At 40.3% G+C, this 20,502-nt stretch overlaps 1 protein-coding gene across 5 annotated transcripts in view; it reads right to left on the bottom strand.

The window, feature by feature from the left end:
- Positions 1-752: 752 nt before the first annotated feature.
- The window catches only part of LOC136696077 (aryl hydrocarbon receptor repressor-like), a 63,879-nt gene continuing 44,129 nt past the window's right edge, over positions 753-20,502 (bottom strand). For all 5 annotated transcript variants that reach the window (XM_066670467.1, XM_066670553.1, XM_066670225.1 and 2 more), the window contains 6 exons: positions 20,286-20,398; positions 10,872-10,961; positions 5,863-5,995; positions 5,553-5,686; positions 4,102-4,310; positions 753-3,529 (listed from right to left, as the gene is read on the bottom strand). In XM_066670467.1, coding sequence (XP_066526564.1) covers positions 2,479-3,529; positions 4,102-4,310; positions 5,553-5,686; positions 5,863-5,995; positions 10,872-10,961; positions 20,286-20,398 — 1,730 coding nt within the window. In that variant the 3' untranslated portion in view covers positions 753-2,478. The remainder of the gene's footprint in view (positions 3,530-4,101; positions 4,311-5,552; positions 5,687-5,862; positions 5,996-10,871; positions 10,962-20,285; positions 20,399-20,502) is intronic.

Genomic DNA, 20,502 nt, shown 5'->3' with positions numbered 1-20,502 from the left:
GGATTTGAACAGTCTTTAGAGGTTGTGAGAGTTGATGTGAAGGTCAGAATGTGCCTGAGGAAGGGATCATGCAGACCCCTCCATTGCTCATGCTGGGCTTTTACCTGATCGCCTGCTGTAGTCGTGTAAGTGGCACAGCTCCCTTGGCAACGAGAAGCATGCTTTCCTCTAAAAAGAGGACTATCACTTGTTTCCCATTCTCACACACACCCGCTGAACCACACTTAATCTCTTTACTGTTTTGGATTCAGTGTTCAACTCTATAGTCTCTTGCAAATGCTCGTGTAATTCATCAGACATGCACACAAACAAGTTTCGGTTGAGCTTTCCCTGAGAGCAAGGAGGCGGTGGACCACTGTTGGAGTTGGAGGTCCACTAGTGTTTTGCACAGAGTTTTCTGGGCGGACCGCTGGTGATTAAACAGAGTTTTAGACAAAATGCCACATTTTAGCACTTTTCCTTTCACAGTCCTATTTACATTTTTTTTCCTTCATTAGGTTCTTTTTGTTATTCTTTATAAATAAGATTAGTAAATAATTTTAATCCAGCACAGTGTCAACATTTTCAGCATTTATTCATTTTATATCAGGCTTATACTCATTATTATACCTCTCATAGTTGTTGGTAATATTTGTATTAGTTTGTTTTCCAGAAATAAAGTCTCTACATGATATTAATGTGGTTTAATTGTGTGCATAAAATGAATGAAATAACAGAGGTTTGGTGTACAATAATTTTATTGCATCATTTAAATTTTGACAAATAAAAGATAGAAAAGGAGTGAGAACATCCATTTTAAAAGTTGCTGCTTTGCAGCTACAGTCTCCCAAGAACATGATGTGTCAGTTTAGTTTAGCGAGGTGTAAAGCACCTTTTAAAAACCTTCCTTTGGAACAGTGCAAGGCCTTTAACAGTTCTGAAAAGTCAATAAATACAAAAACAGTTAGATATCAAATGAGCTGTACAAAAACAAAAGCAAAAACAAACAAACAAAAAAACCCTATAAGAAAAGCAGAAAAGGAGACATTTACAATTGTGCATATTGTCTAGGTAGCTGCTTTAGCGATTTACCAGTTCAAGTAGTGCAAGTAAATCAGTTTTAACTAAAAATTGTGTAAGGGGTATCTAATCACTGTGAGAACACTCAGACAAATATGTGCTGATGTATTAGAAGTGAAAACATTAATGGCATGTAATAGAATTAGAAATGGCTGTTGTAAATCCATTGTGTAGCTTCTATATATTGGACAAAGGTCACCTGACCCCTAACTTTTACCGTGAATATTAAATAACAATAAAGAATGCTTTTAGTACCATTAAAATTCATCTGAAACATTTTATGTTTGAAAAACGATGTAAAATTGACCATGCACCAAATATACACACTCACTTGACAGGTAACATTAGTGTAAAACTTGACATCTGCATGACATTCATATCACAGTGTTTGTTATATTTCAATAACCAATGTCTTATGTACAAAACGAGAGCAAACACTAACACAGACATACTATAAGAGTCAGAAAATAGTAGGCTATCATTCTATCAAAAGTGCATACAATAAAAATATGTGAAGAAATCCTTTCATTAAAACAAAGCATGTTGCTCACTCTTTTACTACAAAATCACAAATATATCCCTACCCCTGAGCCAAATCCTGAAATGTAAAGATTGTGTGCATGTAAATGTCTTAGCTCTGTATGCTAGTCTCTGTTAGCCGGGCTGCTGGAAATATTGCTGTTGGTGTGAATACAGTATTGAGTAAAATATTTTCAGAAATTGTTTTTTTGTTTGTTTGTTTTTTTTTTAGAAAACAATTCTTCAAAAATGTACATAAATAAATGCTGCTGTGGTAGACCTTCAGTGGAAGCTATTTGTTAATCAGCTTTGTAAAGAAGCAGATTTCACTTCTTCTTATCCACTTGAACCATTTCAGGATTGTGCTGAAATATAATCTTGGATTTTATAATTGCAAACGTCTAATGACTGGTGCTGCTCCCATGATTTGTTTATAAGTTACAGAGGCTTTACAGAACATTTCAAATCCCATTCAAATCAATTCAAAACTTTATTTACAGTCACCAAATAAGGTAACGTGTTTTAAATGAATAAGTGCACCATCAATATCAATCCAATTAATGCAAGCTGGAAATATTTTAAAGCTCATGTTCATAAATGTTCAAATTTGGATACAAAATAAATTCTCATTCAATTTCTCAATGGGATTTTCGCCAATATTTTTGTAAAGCTGATCTAACACCTCAGTTGGAAAGAATGCAAAAGGCAGTGCAACTCATTGGCCTTTATTCTCACATCTGATTGTCTACAAAGGATGTCTACCAAATCTGTAGTAGCCATACTTTATTTATTGTTACACTTATATAGCGCCTTTATTGATACCCAAGGACGCTTTACAATCAACACCGCTCCGAACACCATTTCATTCAACGCTTACACCACACACACACTTCTGCTATTCTATTGCATATAGATATAAGGATTAGTTTTGGGCTGTCCAGTATTCATTATGCAATTTGGCATGATATTCCTCTGCATCCCCATCTGGTCATGTTCACCGCCATGCCAAGGTGGAGAATCCATAGGCTCACGCTTGATGGAGTGAATCAGTCCTTGCCCTTTGAACTCATAGCCAAGTTTGTAATCCTGCTGCATGTAGCCCTTGTGCTCTACAGGCCCACCTCCACCACCACAGCTGTCCATGCAGTTAGCGCTTTGACTACTGCAGAGTGGGTCTGGGTGTCCCAGCTTCTGGGGACTGAGAGGTTCTAGGTCTTTATTGAGGACACATTTAAGCGGTCTTGCATTTATACCACAGACGTTTTGATAATGGCCGCTGTACGAAGGCCCGTTATTGCCCTTGCCCCTCTGGCATGGGGAGTATTGTTCATAGTAGCTACCCTCTGCTTTCATCTGTAGGCCATCGTAAGAGTTTAGGTATCGCTCCCTTTCAGTCCAAGGCCTGCCATAAACATCACAGCCATTTTCGGTGTCTGAGTCCTGCTCTACCTTTATCGGCAACACAGCCATTAGCCGCTCATCGTAGCCTTGACCTTGGCCTTCATAACAGATATTTTCACTCTTGATGCCCTCCACATAATAACCCTCCATCTCCCCTTGGTGTGGAAGACTTCCATAGAGCTTTGGAACGTAATGTTCCGCTCTGTTGTTGTGGAAACCTGGGGACATTCTGTAGGGTTTGCCATATGGACTATACCTGCCCACTTTACCACCTGGCAGTAAGTTAACGCCATGGCTGGTGCGGAAGGACCCACACGAGGCCCTCAGCGGCCATGTAGTGTCCATGTGACGGACTTTCTGGCCACCAACAGTGGACTTGCAAAAGTTTAGAGGTTCCTCTTGGCCATATTGATCCTCCGTCTTGTACTTGAACCCGTCTTTACAGAGAGGTGACCAGGGGGTAGGGTGGCGTGGGGCAGGCGTGGGGCAATTCAAGAGAAGTGTGTCTCCACATTCATTCATCCCTGATTGTCGTCTTAAGTGCTCCTCTCTGTCGTTACACACAAAAAAGAGAATACACACAGAAAGAGAATTTATTTCTTCGGGTAGAAATAATATTTGTGGAAGCTCTTTTGTCGTTCTATGTTTGCTGTTGGGAAGTAGTTAAGCATTAGCACACTACATTCACAATCTCTAACACTGAAATCACCATCTTGAATCTTCTAAAACCAAATTGCCACACATACTTTTGGGTAAAATATTATCCCTAGAACAGGTCCAAACCGATGCACATGCTTTTGCAGCACTTCCTTTTGATCGGTGTATAATGAGCACTGGGACAAATACATCTTAAATACATTTAATTAATTTAAGATCATTTTTAATATTACAAAGCAGTTTCTATAAAATGACAAAATAAAGGGTGAATATTTAAATTTGATTTACAATTACACATTACAAAAAACCTGTAAAACTTATTTCTGCACCTAATACTTCTCATTATCCTCTTTACATGTTTTTCAGGAAAGAATCATGTTCAAAATCACGAGGAACAGCATTTGCACATTTATACACACATCCCCTTGACACTGAAGTCACAAAAAGTTAAGATGGTGAACATACCTATGATCTAACGTTGAGATCATATTCATGCTTGTGTTTTTATGTTTGCTCCTCATCATCATGCTCTTCATCTTTATCTCTGTGATGGAAGGTAGAAGCAGAGGTACAGCCACACAGAAGAGAGCCAGCTGTGGTGGCAGAGAGGTGCCTGACGCCGTCTTCTTCTTTTGGCCTTGCAGGAACTTCAGACGGCCCTGGAACTGCATTGTCTGAAAAATAAGCAAATCGAGTGTCGGTCGTTGTTTTATATAATAACCTTACGATACATGGCCTCTTTGTCTCCACAGCTGCTTCTGTTTTCTCCGGAAGGTTTTACACAAGTGCCCAAACCTTTCTGTGAAGATTTGGGAGTGAGTTGATACGTTTTGGGTCAGAAAACCTGTTTGACCCATCACAAAGTTATGAAACAGTGCTCTATCATTCTACAGAGCCTCCTGCTGCTCTAGAACTCTAGAAGTGGCATAGACATTTATTCGCCTCTAGCTGATGCCTGTCATGGAACATCTTTTTTTAGGAAATTATTATAGTTGTGCATTCTGAAGGAGTCACAAACGTCTAGACATTCAGTGTATAAATTACTTACACACTACATACAAACACTACATGTCAAAAAATAATCAACCAGTCCCACCCTGATGGTGTTCAGCAACAACACTGATTCATACTTTCCTCTTTTTAAGCCAAAGGCAGTTCTAATCACAGCAAATCACACTATATAAAAATAAAGGCAGAAAACATCTGTAGGTCAAACGATAGCTTTGAATGATTCCAAACCACACTCTGCAGCCTCCACACAGAAAGAATTTGTCTGTGGTGGTTCGTTCCTTGATCTCTCAAACCGTATCCAATCGACTCTGATTGAGCTGTACAGTGGTGGATTCCCAAAACAAATCTATATTAGACACCAATCATCCATAACCTTATGACCAGCTCCTTGTTTTTACATTCACTGTCCATTCACTCAGCTCCACTATCCACAGAAGCACTTTGTGTGATGTAGTGTGATGTGGTGGTGGATCATTCTCAGCGCTGCAGTGACACTGACGTGGTGGTGGTGTGTTAGTGTGTGTTGTGCTGGTGTAGAGTGGATCAGACACAGCAGTGCTGCTGGAGTTTTTAAACCCCTCAATGTCACTGCTGGAGTGAGAACAGTCCACCGACCAAAAACATCCAGCCGACAGCGTCCTGTGTCACTGAGGAAGGACTAGATCACGACCGACACACACTGTGCAGCGACAGATGAGTCTCTGACTTTACATCTACAAGGTGGACCAACGAGGGAGGAGTGTCTCACAGAGTGGACAGAGAGTTGACACAACTCCAGCAGCACTGCTGTGTCTGATACACTCATTAGTGTCTCTGCAGCTGATCCGATCAAAAAAATTGACTAAATTTCCACTCTAGTTTCCAATTCAGGCATAAAAATCTTGGTCATTTTGTACTTAACTTACCAGGAACCCCGAGGTACTGTCCAGTAAGCAGCGCACCCTCGAGATGAAACAACGATTAAGGAAAGAAGAAAATTCTGGAGCAACACCACCTGCCTCTTGAGAGTGGAATAAGCTGCTGACGACAAAATCTTCACCTATGAAGCAGACATTTGAGAGATAAAGGGTGTTTTAATATTAGTGGCGTAAGAAATACAAGCACCTGTTACTACAGAAATACGCAAATATGACGTATTCAAAGAGACAATGCTGAAATAATGATTCTAATAGAAGCTATCATGATGTTTCATCATATGTGTGTACAGTAACACACCATTTCCACTAGCCAGGTGCTGATCAGAGGCCATCTGCTGTGAGGGGTTCATGGCCCAGTGGAGCTGTCTCTTGAACTCCTGCCTGTCATCTACATGGATATAGTCAAAGATGTTCTGGTGCATCACATCAGTCTAGAGAGAGAGAGAGAGAGAGAGAGAGAGAGAGAGAGAGAGAGAGAGAGATTTTGTACATAAAGAAATTTGTCAGGAAAAGAATAATGTTCATAACTTTCAAATAATATAAAAAAAATTTCCAAATAATTTTGACAGTTTTGATTGCTCATGTGCAGCTCATGTTTTCAAATTATGTAAAAGAAACCCCAAAAAGTCTGTGAGGAGTGTGGTGTGTTCTCCCTGTGTCTGCGTGGGTTTCCTCCGGGTGAGTGTCTGTGAGGAGTGTGGTGTGTTCTCCCTGTGTCTGCGTGGGTTTCCTCCGGGTGAGTGTCTGTGAGGAGTGTGGTGTGTTCTCCCTGTGTCTGCGTGGGTTTCTTCCGGGTGACTGTCTGTGAGGAGTGTGGTGTGTTCTCCCTGTGTCTGCGTGGGTTTCCTCCGGGTGACTGTCTGTGAGGTGTGTGGTGTGTTCTCCCTGTGTCTGCGTGGGTTTCCTCCGAGTGACCCTCTGTGAGGAGTGTGGTGTGTTCTCCCTGTGTCTTCTGCGTGGGTTTCCTCCAGGTGACTGTCTGTGAGGAGTGTGGTATGTTCTCCCTGTGTTCGCGTGGGTTTCCTCCGGGTGACTGTCTGTGAGGAGTGTGGTGTGTTCTCCCTGTGTCTGTGTGGGGTTTCCTCCGGGTGACTGTCTGTGAGGAGTGTGGTGTGTTCTCCCCGTGTGTGCGTGGGTTTCCTCCAGGTGACTGTCGGTGAGGAGTGTGGTGTGTTCTCCCTGTGTCTGTGTGGGGTTTCCTTTGGGTGACTGTCTGTGAGGAGTGTGGTGTGTTCTCCCCATGTTTGCGTGGGTTTCCTCTGGGTGACTGTCTGTGAAGACAGTGGTGTGTTCTCCCTGTGTCTGCGTGGGTTTCCTCCGGGTGACTGTCTGTGAGGAGTGTGGTGTGTTCTCCCCGTGTGTGCGTGGGTTTCCTCCAGGTGACTGTCGGTGAGGAGTGTGGTGTGTTCTCCCTGTGTCTGCGTGGGTTTCCTCCGGGTGACAGTCTGTGAGGAGTGTGGTGTGTTCTCCCTTTGTCTGCATGGGTTTCCTCCCGATGACTGTCTGTGAGGAGTGTGGTGTGTTCTCCCCTTGTCTGCGTGGGTTTCCTCCGGGTGACTGTCTGTGAGGAGTGTGGTGTGTTCTCCCTTTGTCTGCATGGGTTTCCTCCCGATGACTGTCTGTGAGGAGCATGGTGTGTTCTCCCTGTGTCTGCATGGGTTTCCTCCAGGTGACTATCTGTGAGGAGTGTGGTGTGTTCTCCCTGTGTCTGCGTGGGTTTCCTCCGGGTAACTGTCTGTGAGGAGTGTGGTGTGTTCTCCCCTTGTCTGCGTGGGTTTCCTCCGGGTGACTGTCTGTGAGGAGTGTGGTGTGTTCTCCCTGTGTCTGCATAGGTTTCTTCCGGGTGACTGTCTGTGAGGAGTGTGGTGTGTTCTCCCTGTGTCTGCATGGGTTTCTTCCGGGTGACTGTCTGTGAGGAGTGTGGTGTGTTCTCCCTGTGTCTGCATGGGTTTCTTCTGGGTGACTGTCTGGATGGAGTGTGGTGTTTTCTCCCCTTGTCTGCGTGGGTTTCCTCCGGGTGACTGTCTGTGAGGAGTGTGGTGTGTTCTCCCTGTGTCTGCGTGGGTTTCTTCCGGGTGACTGTCTGTGAGGAGTGTGGTGTGTTCTCCCTGTGTCTGCGTGGGTTTCCTCCGGGTTCTCCGGTTTACTCCCATGCTCCAAAAACACACATTGGTAGGTTGATTGGAGACTAAAAAGTGTCCGTAGGTGTGAGTGTGTGAGTGAATGTGTGTGTGTGTGTGTCGCCCTGTGAAGGACTGGCGCCCCCTCCAGAGTATGTTGCCGCCTTGCGCCCAGTGATTCTAGGAAGGCTCTGGAGCCACAACCGCCCTGAACTTGATAAGGCCTACAGACAATGAATGAATAAATGAATGAATATATTACAATCTACTTGTGAAAAGAAGTGGAAAGTCATAGTAAAATAGAAAACAAAACCTGGGAAATTCCCAAACTAAATTATTTAGACAAAACTTAGTCTCCTAAGAACCATACACTATCTAAAAAAATAGATAATTTTGCATAGTATTAGTTAACCTGATTAAATGGACAGTGAGTGTGAATGCATGGTTGATGTATGAAATACACAGTCTAGTGTGTAGTATATGTTTACAGCCAAATGTCAATCATCCATGTGAACTATCAGAATACTACACATAAAGTCAATAAAGCCATGCCAGTTCAGCTAATGATTTCAATATCAATGGCATTCTCAATCTCTCTGTGTTTACAATGCGTCTGCTCTTTCCCCCAACAGTCTGCCCTACCCAACATAGCTGAGATTCCCAGAAATGTAATGCTATGAATGTTAACTCAGCCTGGGCCTGCTACAGGAGCTGTATTTGTCCGACACCATGAGATACCAAGTAAGAAAGGGAATAAAGCGAGCAAGAAAAAAAGAAAAATGAAAGTTAACTACAGTCTTCACCAACAGGTTTTGCTTTGTGACAAAAATGATCTGTACTTCATATTCACCTTGAATTTTTAGAGTCACTGAGCATGTAAACTATAGTTATTTCAATCAGAAATGAATTGCCCAGCAACGTTTATAGCCCAAAGTTTTTATTTTATTTCAATACATTACTGCTGGGTCTCAGATCGGGCCAAAAGCATAATGCTGTTGTTTTCTTTCGTGTGTGACATTCTTTAAATTGACACTCACTGTGGCCCTGTGGTTTTCTCAAGCCTGTCCTCTGTAATTTCCTTGTTTTAGTTTGATGTGTCTATTTTTTGTTTGTCTTTTGTTGTCTGTGAAAAGGGCAAACGCTAAACTGAAAACCTAAAACTGCAACTATTCCCATATGGAAAATACATGTGCATGTCGTTTTATAAATAAAAAACCCTTTTTAAAAAACAGATACATGAACTGGCTCCGGAATGACAAGTTCCCTGAAAGAGAGTCTAGACCTAAGCCTACATCTCCTACAAGGCCTTTCATTTTTAAGACATAATTTCTTAATTCGCAATAACATCGGCACATAAATCCATCTACCATCTCGACATTGCTGAGGAAAACACCAAAGTTTCATCAGACTCAGAGTGGGAGCATTCAGCAACAGTGAGCACAAGAAACCTGTTATGCACTTAAGTGCTTCATCCAGTTTTCATTTTAATGTCGGTATCAGTGAATCGTCTTCCCCTGAGCATCGGGCAGAGTGTCGTGGCGGAATAATTCCCTACTTGTCTGGAGTGAGAGAGCTGGATTCATAATGTAGAGCACTTTATTCATTAGGTGATGGCGACAGTGGGGGGTGTGTGCGTGATTTAAGTGGATGGTGTGGGTGCACATATCCAGATTTGATACTGTCAATAATTAAGGGGGACTGGAAGAGTAGCGAATGAGAGCAGGGCCTGGGGAGTCTCGCGCCGCTGTTGCTAGATCAGTTTGGCGGTTAAGCACTTGAATGGCTTTGGACCTGTATGCTTGTGGACAGCAGGGTGCTGATGTTAGGCGAGCACTCCGGAACATGGCCTTCCCTTCACCCGCTTTCTGTGGAACAGACTCCCTCAGGACCTGTGACTTTATGTTGACCTTGTGTTTTTCCTGAAAAGAATTTCAGGTGACATGATCTGATAAGCTCAAATATACATGAGGGACGAGAGAACCAAGTGTACAGTGGAAGTCAGAAGCGTCAGGGAAGATGTAAGAACGGAGCATAAATGTGTAGCGGTGTACTGTGCGTTGGAATCTGGTTTTAGTGCAAACTGCTCAACACCATTTGAAAACCCAGCTGCCCTTCATATGAACATTTGATGGTAAATGGATCAAAAGAAATAGTCAAAAAAATGTTATCTCCTAACAAAGGCAATTAGTAGCATACATAGAAATATAGCACTATGAATACAAATCAATAGAGATACCACTTCAGAGCTGTAAAGAGTGACAACAAGGCTTCATTTATGAATTACTAGGGCTGGACAATAATTCAATATCAGTATTTATCGCAATATAAAATGTTTCCATAACAATGATATGATTTTCATACACTTTTCAGCACTCAATTTAAAGTTATTTAAAAAATATTAATATTAACAAAGCCAAGAGGTGGTTGTTTGACTGTGATGTTGTGTTAATTTCAGTTCTTAGCAGTTTTTCTGTGGCTTTTTTATTGTTCATATCGATATCAGCATTATATCGTATCGACTGAAATTAAGAAATATATCGTGATATAAATTTTGGCCGTATTGTCCAGCTCTAGGTCCTACTATGTTCTTTTGTTGCTCAAAAACAATTAAATGCAATAAAAAGCATCTGAAATAGGTATCACTTTAGAAGAAGACTACACTTATAAAGGTTTATATAAAAATATGTTTATTAATGTTGTTAATTATGCTGTAAATATAGTAAAGATCATTAATAATCAGTTGTAACACATAGAGAGGGCAACAGTGGTCTGTTGCTTGCCAAATAGTGAACCCACATCCATCTACAGCTAAATACTGTGCTTACTTCGGCAACATTAAGCCAGTCAGCTTCATCATATATTTTTTAATAAGTTTAACTCTTTGTCCACCAAGTTAAAGACTTATCTACCAACAGATTGTCTTTTTAGACATTAATGATAATGTGGTGCACAGTTAGTAAGTTAACTGACACTTTAACTATATCAAACAAACATGTCATTGTTGCCCTTTCTATATATATATGTTACAAATGATCATTAATGACCTTTAAGGTGTTTACAACTAAATAAATAGCCATTTAATACATGTATTTTAAACAATTTATAAACCTTTATGTGTGTAGCTGTATTTTCAAATGGTACTAACACCTTCATAAATTTGTCCATAAATTTGTATCTTATAACTTACCTGATGGAAGCCCAGGTAGTCCACTATGGTGGAGGAAGCATAAAAGACCATTCCATCACTGCTCACAACCAGAGCAAATCCAGTCAGAGACTGAAAATAATCAAAACATATACTTTTTATTTATTTTTCTTAAAATGTGTACCACATATTGACATAAAAATATTTAATTAAAATAGTAAACAGTAAAACAATTAAACCATGTTCAACTACAATAAAATACAACATATATATATATATATATATATATATATATATATATATATATATATATATATATATATATATATATATATATATATATATATATATATATATATATTATATGTTGCATTTTATTGTAGTTGAACATATAATAAGGCTTTGCATGGAATAATTGGGGCGGCACGGTGGCGCAGCAGGTAGTGTCGCAGTCACACAGTTCCAGGGACCTGGAGGTTGTGGGTTCGATTCTCGCTCCAGGAGACTGTCTGTGAGGAGTTGGTGTGTTCTCCCCGTGTCCGCGTGGGTTTCCTCCGGGTGCTCCGGTTTCCTCCCACAGTCCAAAAACACACGTTGGTAGGTGGATTGGTGACTCCAAAGTGTCCATAAGTGTGAATGTGTGTGTGTCTGCATTGCCCTGTGAAGGACTGGCACCCCCTCCAGGGTGTATTCCCTGCCTTGCGCCCAATGATTCCACCATGACCCTGAATTGGATAAGCGGTTAAAGATAATGAATGAATGAATGAATGAAATAATTGGTCACAGCTCAACAGTTTGTGTCAAAAAAAATGTATGTTATATTTTAAAAAGTTTCAGGAAATACATAGAATACCGTTTAGTGTAAAGCCAGAAACCACTGTTGAATTTCTATGACTTTCAAGCTCTCAGATGGCTCTGCAGGAGAAGCAGTCATACTACTGTGATAAATATAGCCACATGGCTCAAGGCTACTTTGGAAAATCATTAACAGTCCTTTAACACAACGCTGTGTCAGAACTGCAACCCGAAGAGAAACCATACATCAATCCTATGCAGAAACATGGCTGATTTGTGTGGGCCAAAGCACATCTCAGATGGTCTGAAAGGAAGTGGAAACACATGCTGTGGTTTAAGTCCACAGCTCTAGATTTTTACGCCAAATACAAAAGCGGTGAAAGGTGTAAAAGCCAATATTGTATGAGGGGGTGAACCTGTGACCACAGCATGTGTGACCTGCATTTGTGTGAATAAATAATCGACGTGGTGGTGTATATCGGGTATTTATATACATATGCTACCATCAATGCGATTTCCTGGGACTTCCATTTTCATTTCACGGTAAGATAATGCAGGGGTTTATTCTGTGCATGCTACAACAGGGTGGTTTTGTAGACACATAGTGCTGTACTTGACTGGCCTCCCTGCTGTGTCTGATCCACTTGCGCTAGCAGGACACACACTTACACATCACCACCACGTCAGTGTCACTGCAGCACTGAGAATGATCCAGTACCCAAACCATACCTGCTCTGTGGGGGTCCTGTGGGGTCCTGACCACTGAAGATATGGGGGAAATGCGGATATAAAAGTATGCAGAGAAACAGGTGGACTACAGTCTGTAATTGTAGAACTCCAAAGTTCTACTGTGTGGTCAGTGGAGCTGATAAAACGCAAAGTGAGAGAAACACTTATTAACCACTTAACAGCATTTATATCATCTCCTAACCTAATTTACAATTTAAATGTAAATAATTTGAAACAATTATCCTAATCAAACCTAAAACTAAATATGTTTAGCTGTATATATATATTGCAATATTACATTTTAGCAGTATCATCCACCTCAGTCTCTCATACAAAAGTAATACTGTTGTGGGTGAAAGCCCTTTGTCTCACAGAAAAGCAGACTCCTCCTCCTCCTCACTTTGCTCAGTGGCAGTCATTGAAGCCTTTGATAAGCCTCATCTCAGTGAACCCTTCTTGGGGAAATCTCATTGACTCTGCAGACTTGTAGAGGACTGTTTCTGCAGCAGTGTGAGAAGGGGGGAGGAGCGGAGGTTTGGGCTCTGAACACAGTCGTTTGTTAACTTGCCAGAGCGTTTGTTCCGCCGCCAACTTGCCGGCGATCGCGTGAGTTGCAGTGTGCTGTGGGCCAAGCCCTGTCACCTCCACTTTAATGTGAGACAGAGCAGGTCAGCAGCACTAGCTCACCCTCTGCCAAGTATGTGTGTGTGTGTGTGTGTGTGTGTGAGTGAGAGAGAGAGAGAGAGAGAGAGAGAGAGAGAGAGAGAGAGAGAGAGAGAGAGAGAGAGAGAGAAAGAGAAAGCTACAAAAGGCAGAAAACAAAAGTCTAATAAACATGTCTGCTGTGATGCTGAATAACTTCCAACTGCATTTGAAGCATCGGTACGTCATAGTACGTGGGGCATTTAAGTTTTTTGTATTGATATAATCTTCCAGCAGGTAATTTAATAATGGTTCTAGGAAGTGACAAAAACATCAGCCCATTTTTATAGGTAGTATTGTTGCAGTCGCTATTAAAACTAGATCATTAGGAATAAAACAAGCATGTTGAGGAAAACTGAGCACTGCGCTCTGCGTGACTGTTGATTCCAAGAAATCAGTCATCCACCCCACAGCCTGAACTTAGCCCCAAGTGATTTTTACCTGTTCTCAAACTTGAAGAAAAATCTATGAGAAAAGCGGTTTCCTTACGATAGCCATAAATTATCTTTTTTTTTTCAGGGAATATAAAAGCTAAACATTAGGGGTGATTACATATAAGAAATAAATATATTGTTTAGTGTTTTATTTAATTCTTATACCAATTATTTAACGTCCCTTGTAAATCATCACACACACACACACACATCCACAGGCTTTCTCGAAAGTAAGGAAACAGAAGAGTAAGGAGAAACACCCATATAAAAATACTGATATCTATTTTTTGACACAAGCTGTGGGGGAAGGTGTAACACATAGTCGAACAGGTTTCGCCTTCCTCCACAACTTGTGTCTAAAGCTGGATTGTCATCTCCTTAGATTTTCTCTCTCTTAATTTTTATGACATCCCATATTAAATACATAGCTACATACAATGTCTGCAGCTATAACAGCTTACAGTTTCTGGGAAGGCTTTCTATAAGATTTTGAAGTGTGTCTGAGGGAATTTTTGTCCTATTATGAAGAAAAGGGTGTTTGTGAGCTCAGACACTGATATTGTTAGAAAGGACCTGGCTCACAGTCTCTGTTCTAGTTCATTGCCATTATGGACCTTGCTTTGTGCACAGGAGCACAGTCATGCTGGAACAGAAAAGGATCTTCCCCAAATTGTTCCCATAAAGTTATATACGTACAATTTTCCAAAATATCTTGGCCTGCTAAATTTAGATTTCCTTTCACTGGAACTAAAGGCCCTTTTACATTATATTGTAACTGTTTTAGGCGAATCTACTTGACTCAGATCAACTCTCTTAGTCCCTGGCTGGTTTTCCACTATAAAGCCTCCTGCCCCAAAGTGTAGCCAATGACGTCGCAAATAAACATAGCTCCACTCCTCATTTTAATCAGTGCAATGGAGTTTTTCAGTTTCTTGTTGCTCTGTCTAGCTCTTGATGGATTCTTTCACTGGCCACCAATCCAAAGAGCGTTTGAAACCCTTCAAAACATCATGGCCCACTTTTGTGAGTTTTGTGAGTTTGCTGTGGGAGTCGGAATAAACAATGTAATCACTACTCGAGCTTTTAGATTTAACGGGTGGCTAGTTTATGTCGGAGATCTACGTTTTACCTTGTAGATCAGTCTCTATGGCCAATCAGTGCTCTGTAATGTATACACGTCACGTTTGGTCCCTACTCGGCTCATTTGGAACCAGGTGTGAGTAGGAACTAAAGAAATACTTACTTTCAGGGCCCAGGTAACAGATTTGCCTAGTGGAAAAACAAAAATGCCAAGCCGAACTGAGCCAAGTCAAGATGAGTAGGTAACAATGGAATGCAATGGAAAACTGCAATAAGGGTCAAGGCCAACCCCTGAAAAACAACCCTATTATACCTCCTCTAACAGACTTTACATTTGGCAGTGAACTATGTAATGTTCTCCTGGAATGTCCCAAATCCAGACTCTTTCACCAGACTGCCAGATAGAGGAGTGGGTTTTGTCACTCCACAGAACACCTTTCCACTGCTCCAGAGTCCAATGGCATTGAAATTTACACCACTCAATCTGACACTTGGCATTGTGCTTGGTGATGACACGCTTGCATGCAGCTGCCTGAACATGAAAACCTATGCAGCTCCTAGTGCAGTTGGTGTGCTGATGTTAATGCCAGAAGAGGTTTGGAGCTCTTTAGATATTAAATAAGCAGAGTGGTAGTGACTCTTACATGCCGTATGCCTCAGCACTCATCAACCCTGCTCTATAACTGTACATGGTCTGCCATTTCGTGCCTGAGTTGCTGTGGTTCCTAAATGCTTCCACTTTTAAATAATACCACTTACAGCTGACCATGGAATGTCTGGTTACAGTACCATACTCAAATTCAGTGACTCTTTAGAATAACAGTCTTTCAAAAATGTTCCAAAAAAATTCCAGGGTGATGTCATGGGGTTTGTGGTTGTAAAATATTTGCTAATTGCAAGAAACATTATATTGTTACACAAACAAATACGTTATTTGTTAAAAAGCATAACCCCATGAAATCACTCTGGAACCTATTTTCAATACACAGAGATGGTTAAATGTCTAGTTCTTACCCTACCTTCACAAAAGTAACTTCTGATTATTGACCCAATTTTGGTTCATGTCTGAGGGTGGATGAAAACATGTCCATGTGATAATTCAGTGTCTAGGCCAGCAGAAGTCAATTATCTGTTCATAACTCAAAGTAACTCAAATTACCCACTCTTCTTAAAATTTAATCTTCCTCTTATTCTCTTTGTCTCCCCGTCTATTTTCGATGTCTGTTGCTATGCAGATGCCAGACACAGCCCGGCGCATGCGTGCTGAAAAACTAGCTCTATATTGCTCTTGCAGCTCAGCAATGGATGCATTTGATTAATTATTTAACAAAACATTTTAACAGAGCAATACTCAAAATTATTGCTTTAGCTATTTTATTTTAGAGTCTTTAGAAGAATTTGCTAATTTATTTGTTATACTTTCAAAAAATAAAATGATTACTAAAATCTACAATGTAAATTAGTTGAGAGATTTCCACAATGTAAAGTCACCACAGTTTTGTTTGAATGTCAGAATTAAATTTAGCCAAAATTAAGTTTAAATTATATTGCTAGCTAATGGGACTACATAGACTTTTTTAGTGTACTTTGTACATTGTACAAATTTATTTGGTTCAACTAAGGAATGTTTAATAATATCATTCATTATTTATTAATTTATTGTCTGTAATCCTTATCCAGTTCAGGGAGGCGGTGGTTCCGGAGCCTACCCAGACTCACTGGATGCACGACAGGAACACAGCCTGGAGGGGGCGCCAGTCCTTCATAGGGTGACACACTCACACCTACGGACACATCTGAGTCACCAATCCACCTACCAATGTGTGTTTTTGGAACGTATGAGGAAACCGGAGCACCCAGATGAAACCCACACAGACACAGGGAGAACACACCACACTCCTCACTGACAGTCACCCGGAGGAAACCCACGCAGACACAGGGAGAACACACCACACTCCTCACTGACAGTCACCCGGAGGAAACCCACGCAGACACAGGGAGAACACACCACACTCCTCACAGACAGTCACCCGGATGAAATCCACACAGACACAGGGAGAACACACCACACTCCTCACAGACAGTCACCCGGAGGAAACCCATGCAGACACAGGGAGAACACACCACACTTCTCACAGACAGTCACCCGGATGAAACCCACACAGACACAGGGAGAACACACCACACTCCTCACAGACAGTCACCCGGAGGAAACCCACGAAGACACAGAGAGAACACACCACACTCCTCACAGACAGTCACCCGGAGGCAACCCACGCAGACACAGACAGAACACACCACACTCCTCACAGACAGTCACCAGGTGGAAACCCACACAGACACAGGGAGAACACACCACACTCCTCACAGACAGTCACCTGGAGTGGGACTCGAACCCAGAACCCCCAGGAACCTGGAGCTGTGACAGAGACACTACATGCAGCGTCCACATGCTGCCAGTGTTATGAACATTCACTGGTAAAATCTTGCAACACAGAAACAGACATAGAGTTATATTATATAGTTATTAGTTATTAGCTATGAGTATGTTTGACCATGTTGTCAAGAGATAGGTTAAATGATTTCACAACAATGATCAATTGCAAAAATTACGTTATTATATATATGTATATATATATATATATATATATATATATATATATATATATATATATATATATATATATATATCACCATATCTTTATCACTGGCTGCCACAGCTTATATTCTCTCCTTCTCTCAAAATAAGAATCAGTTACATAAACGCAATGGACTTACAATATTAAAAAATAAACTTTCTGTTTTATTTTCTACACAAATATAAAGAGTGCAGGATATTTTTTTACATCTAGTTGGGAACATATAGCTTCTACAAAGTATGCTGTGCAAAGTCAATACACACAGTACATTTGCATTAGAGAGCGGTAGCTAACAGTCTGTGTAAACATATGTCAGCCATCTACCGCTAGAATTTATTTGTTTATTTCTGTTGACAGAGATCAACAGACATTTTCAAAGAAACGTCTACATTTGGCACAAACAATAGACATGTGTACATTTCCTAGGAAATTGTATACATTAGTCTAGCTGAGAAAACTGTGTATATATGTGATAGGAGCTGAGCACGAGTTTCCTACAAGTTTCTTTTGAACAAAAAAACAAACCGATTTACATGTGGAAAAGTGTGAACAGATAGATTGTTTTTTTAGGATGACCACTCAACCTTGGACAGTGCCAAAAATCCCTGTGCTGCTTCCCACAAGGAAAAAAAAAAAAAAAAAAAATATATATATATATATATATATATATATATATATATATATATATATATTATATAATTGCACTGTTTCCACAAATAATCAGTGATGATAGTCTACACAAATATAATTGCATTTATAATTGCATTTATTAATTAACTATGTATAAAAATAAAATATATTCTTCATTTTTGACGCTGCAACAATCCAGTACACTTTACCACTCACAAGTCATTAATAAAATGTAATATGTTAAAACAGCTATCGCACAGTTAAATGTTTAGAACTTGAGAAGCATTGCTATATTGAGATGAAAGATGATTTTGCCATCCTAAAACTAAAAAATAAACAGGAAATGTCTTACAGAATTTTGATCTGATTAGCCTTATTCAACTTGCTTGAACACATCTAACAATATACAGTAATACTTTTAGTCTCGTGTTTTCATACTCTATTTTCTAAAAGTTTTAAATGAGCCAAATTTTTTACTGCTTGTTTTGTCTGCACTTCATGTTTGGAAACTGCGAGTCACGGAATATCTGAGGAAAATAGAAGGCCTTAAAAAAAACGTTTCTTTATTTTCCACCAGCTGAGCTGACATCCTGGCCATTTGCTTCTTTTTTCAAATTGTTGTTGGGACTTCAAAAGAGCATCACCAGGCTTTCCAAGCATTTTTGAGTCACTGAAGGAAGGAGGTGGGGGACTCTCTGGAATATTCCTGCCCTCTGGAGTCTAGGCAACCCCCCTTGCCCAGCATACACAATAGCAGAAGGCCAAAACCAGTGGTTTTTCAAGTCACGCAATGAGGGGCAACACATTACCACAGTCAACTGAAAATCTGTTCAAAGCATTTAAAGGCTAAATGTCGCCAGGCCTGTGAGCTGTTGAAAATTCCTTTTTGTTTTTCCAGTGTTTTGGCTTCCTTTGAAGGAGGTCATCATTTCACCCACAACCGTGTTAGTCTACTGATTAAATTTTATTTAAAACGTTAGAATTTACTAAAGCACATTTCTGCCAAAGGTGAGAACTGCTCACAAACCTCTAAATGAATCATGGTGGTTAATAGGCAATGCAGAATTTTAAGACAATGCCTGGACCGTAAACTCTTTTTCCATCTTATTAAAATACAATGATGATTAGACAAAGTATGATTATTAGCTAAGCCTGAAAATCTTAGCCCAAACTTGGGGCTGACCGATTATAGAAGCATTCTCACATAGTGAACCATTCAAAATGCACCTGACCAATTCCAGTTAATTACAGTCAGCTTAGTGTATAATGGATGTTAGACTATCTGCATACAGCTGGGGTTTTTTTTCTTTGTCTAAGACTACTCCCACTAAAACTCAAATCAGCAGCACAAACCTCACTGTGGCTCAGCTCATTGAATTCCTAGAGACCAATAATTCCATCAAAATGACAGCAAAGCTGTACAGTTCTCCTAGTTCATTTGAGTGCACTTCTCCTAGACCCTCTCAGAAATCACTGTCACATCCACATTGCAACTGCTTTGATTTTGTCCTTATCTCAAATGAAAAGATACAATAATACAAAAAATACAATAATGCAAATACAATAATGCATTTTTTAAGAATGTCTTTACTGTGACTATTCAAATGCTGAGGATCCCCCAAATTACACATTTTAAAAGACATGTTGATTATATCATGAAGTTTTCCTTGGCTTGATTTTAAAAGTGTTTTAAAGCCCATCAAATCCCATAACCTGCAGGAATTCTGTCACCACCATGCTTCCCTAGACCCATAAATAAACCTACAATACTAAGCAAGACTGTATGTCCGAAGGCTTGTTGGAACTTCTTATAATTAATGTACCTTAAAGTGTACTCACTGTACACACAGACATTTAGTTGTGCACAAACAAGCTGTATAATTTCTATAGACAACACACAATGAAACAGGATGGTCTGGAGCAGCTGCACATTTGGCTAAGCCAAGCAAGGGCAAGAAGGGTATAAAAGCCATTAGCATTAGTCTCAGAAGCCAGTAAAATGGTTAAATGAATAACATCGGGATGGGTTTTGAGTGGTGTTTGTGATCCGAAATTAATTCAGCGTCAGTACCTCACCTTACAGCTACTCTCAGAAACTCAACGACAACTGTAAAGCAGGAGCAGATCTAGTAAAATCCAAAATCTATTTCAGGTGTCTAAAAACCTTATTATAACCTAAACCTAAATATAGCATATTATTGCAAAATATATTAGGTGTATCGCCCTGTGAAGGACTGGCGCCCCCTCCAGGGTGTGTTCCTGCCTTGCGCCCAGTGATTCTGGGTAGGCTCCAGACCCACCGTGACCTGAACTGGATAAGGGCTACAGACAATAAATGAATGAATGAATGAATGATTGATTTTGGGTTGTAGTCCTAGCATCTAACTGTAAATTTACAGCTGAAAGATAACTTAAAATATTTTTAACAATTTAAAATGGTAACACACCTCCAGTAGGAGCTCACTCTCAGAGACACTGGGCGTGGGGGACACACTCTCTTTCCTGACTTCTTGAATGGATGAAGAGCTGATGTGCCTCAGAGACGGCTTCTCCTGATTGGCTGTAGAGAACACAGAAAAAAAGAACAGTGTAAAGCGTACTGTATATTGTTGGGTTATATCTAGTATATTTCTACTACATTATCACCTCACTGCTAAGGCTTTA

The sequence above is a fragment of the Hoplias malabaricus genome, chromosome 1 (assembly GCF_029633855.1).
Source record: "Hoplias malabaricus isolate fHopMal1 chromosome 1, fHopMal1.hap1, whole genome shotgun sequence".
NCBI classification, from domain to species: domain Eukaryota; kingdom Metazoa; phylum Chordata; class Actinopteri; order Characiformes; family Erythrinidae; genus Hoplias; species Hoplias malabaricus.
The sequence above is the reverse complement of the archived record's forward strand: the minus strand, read 5'-3'. Positions and strand labels throughout refer to the sequence as shown.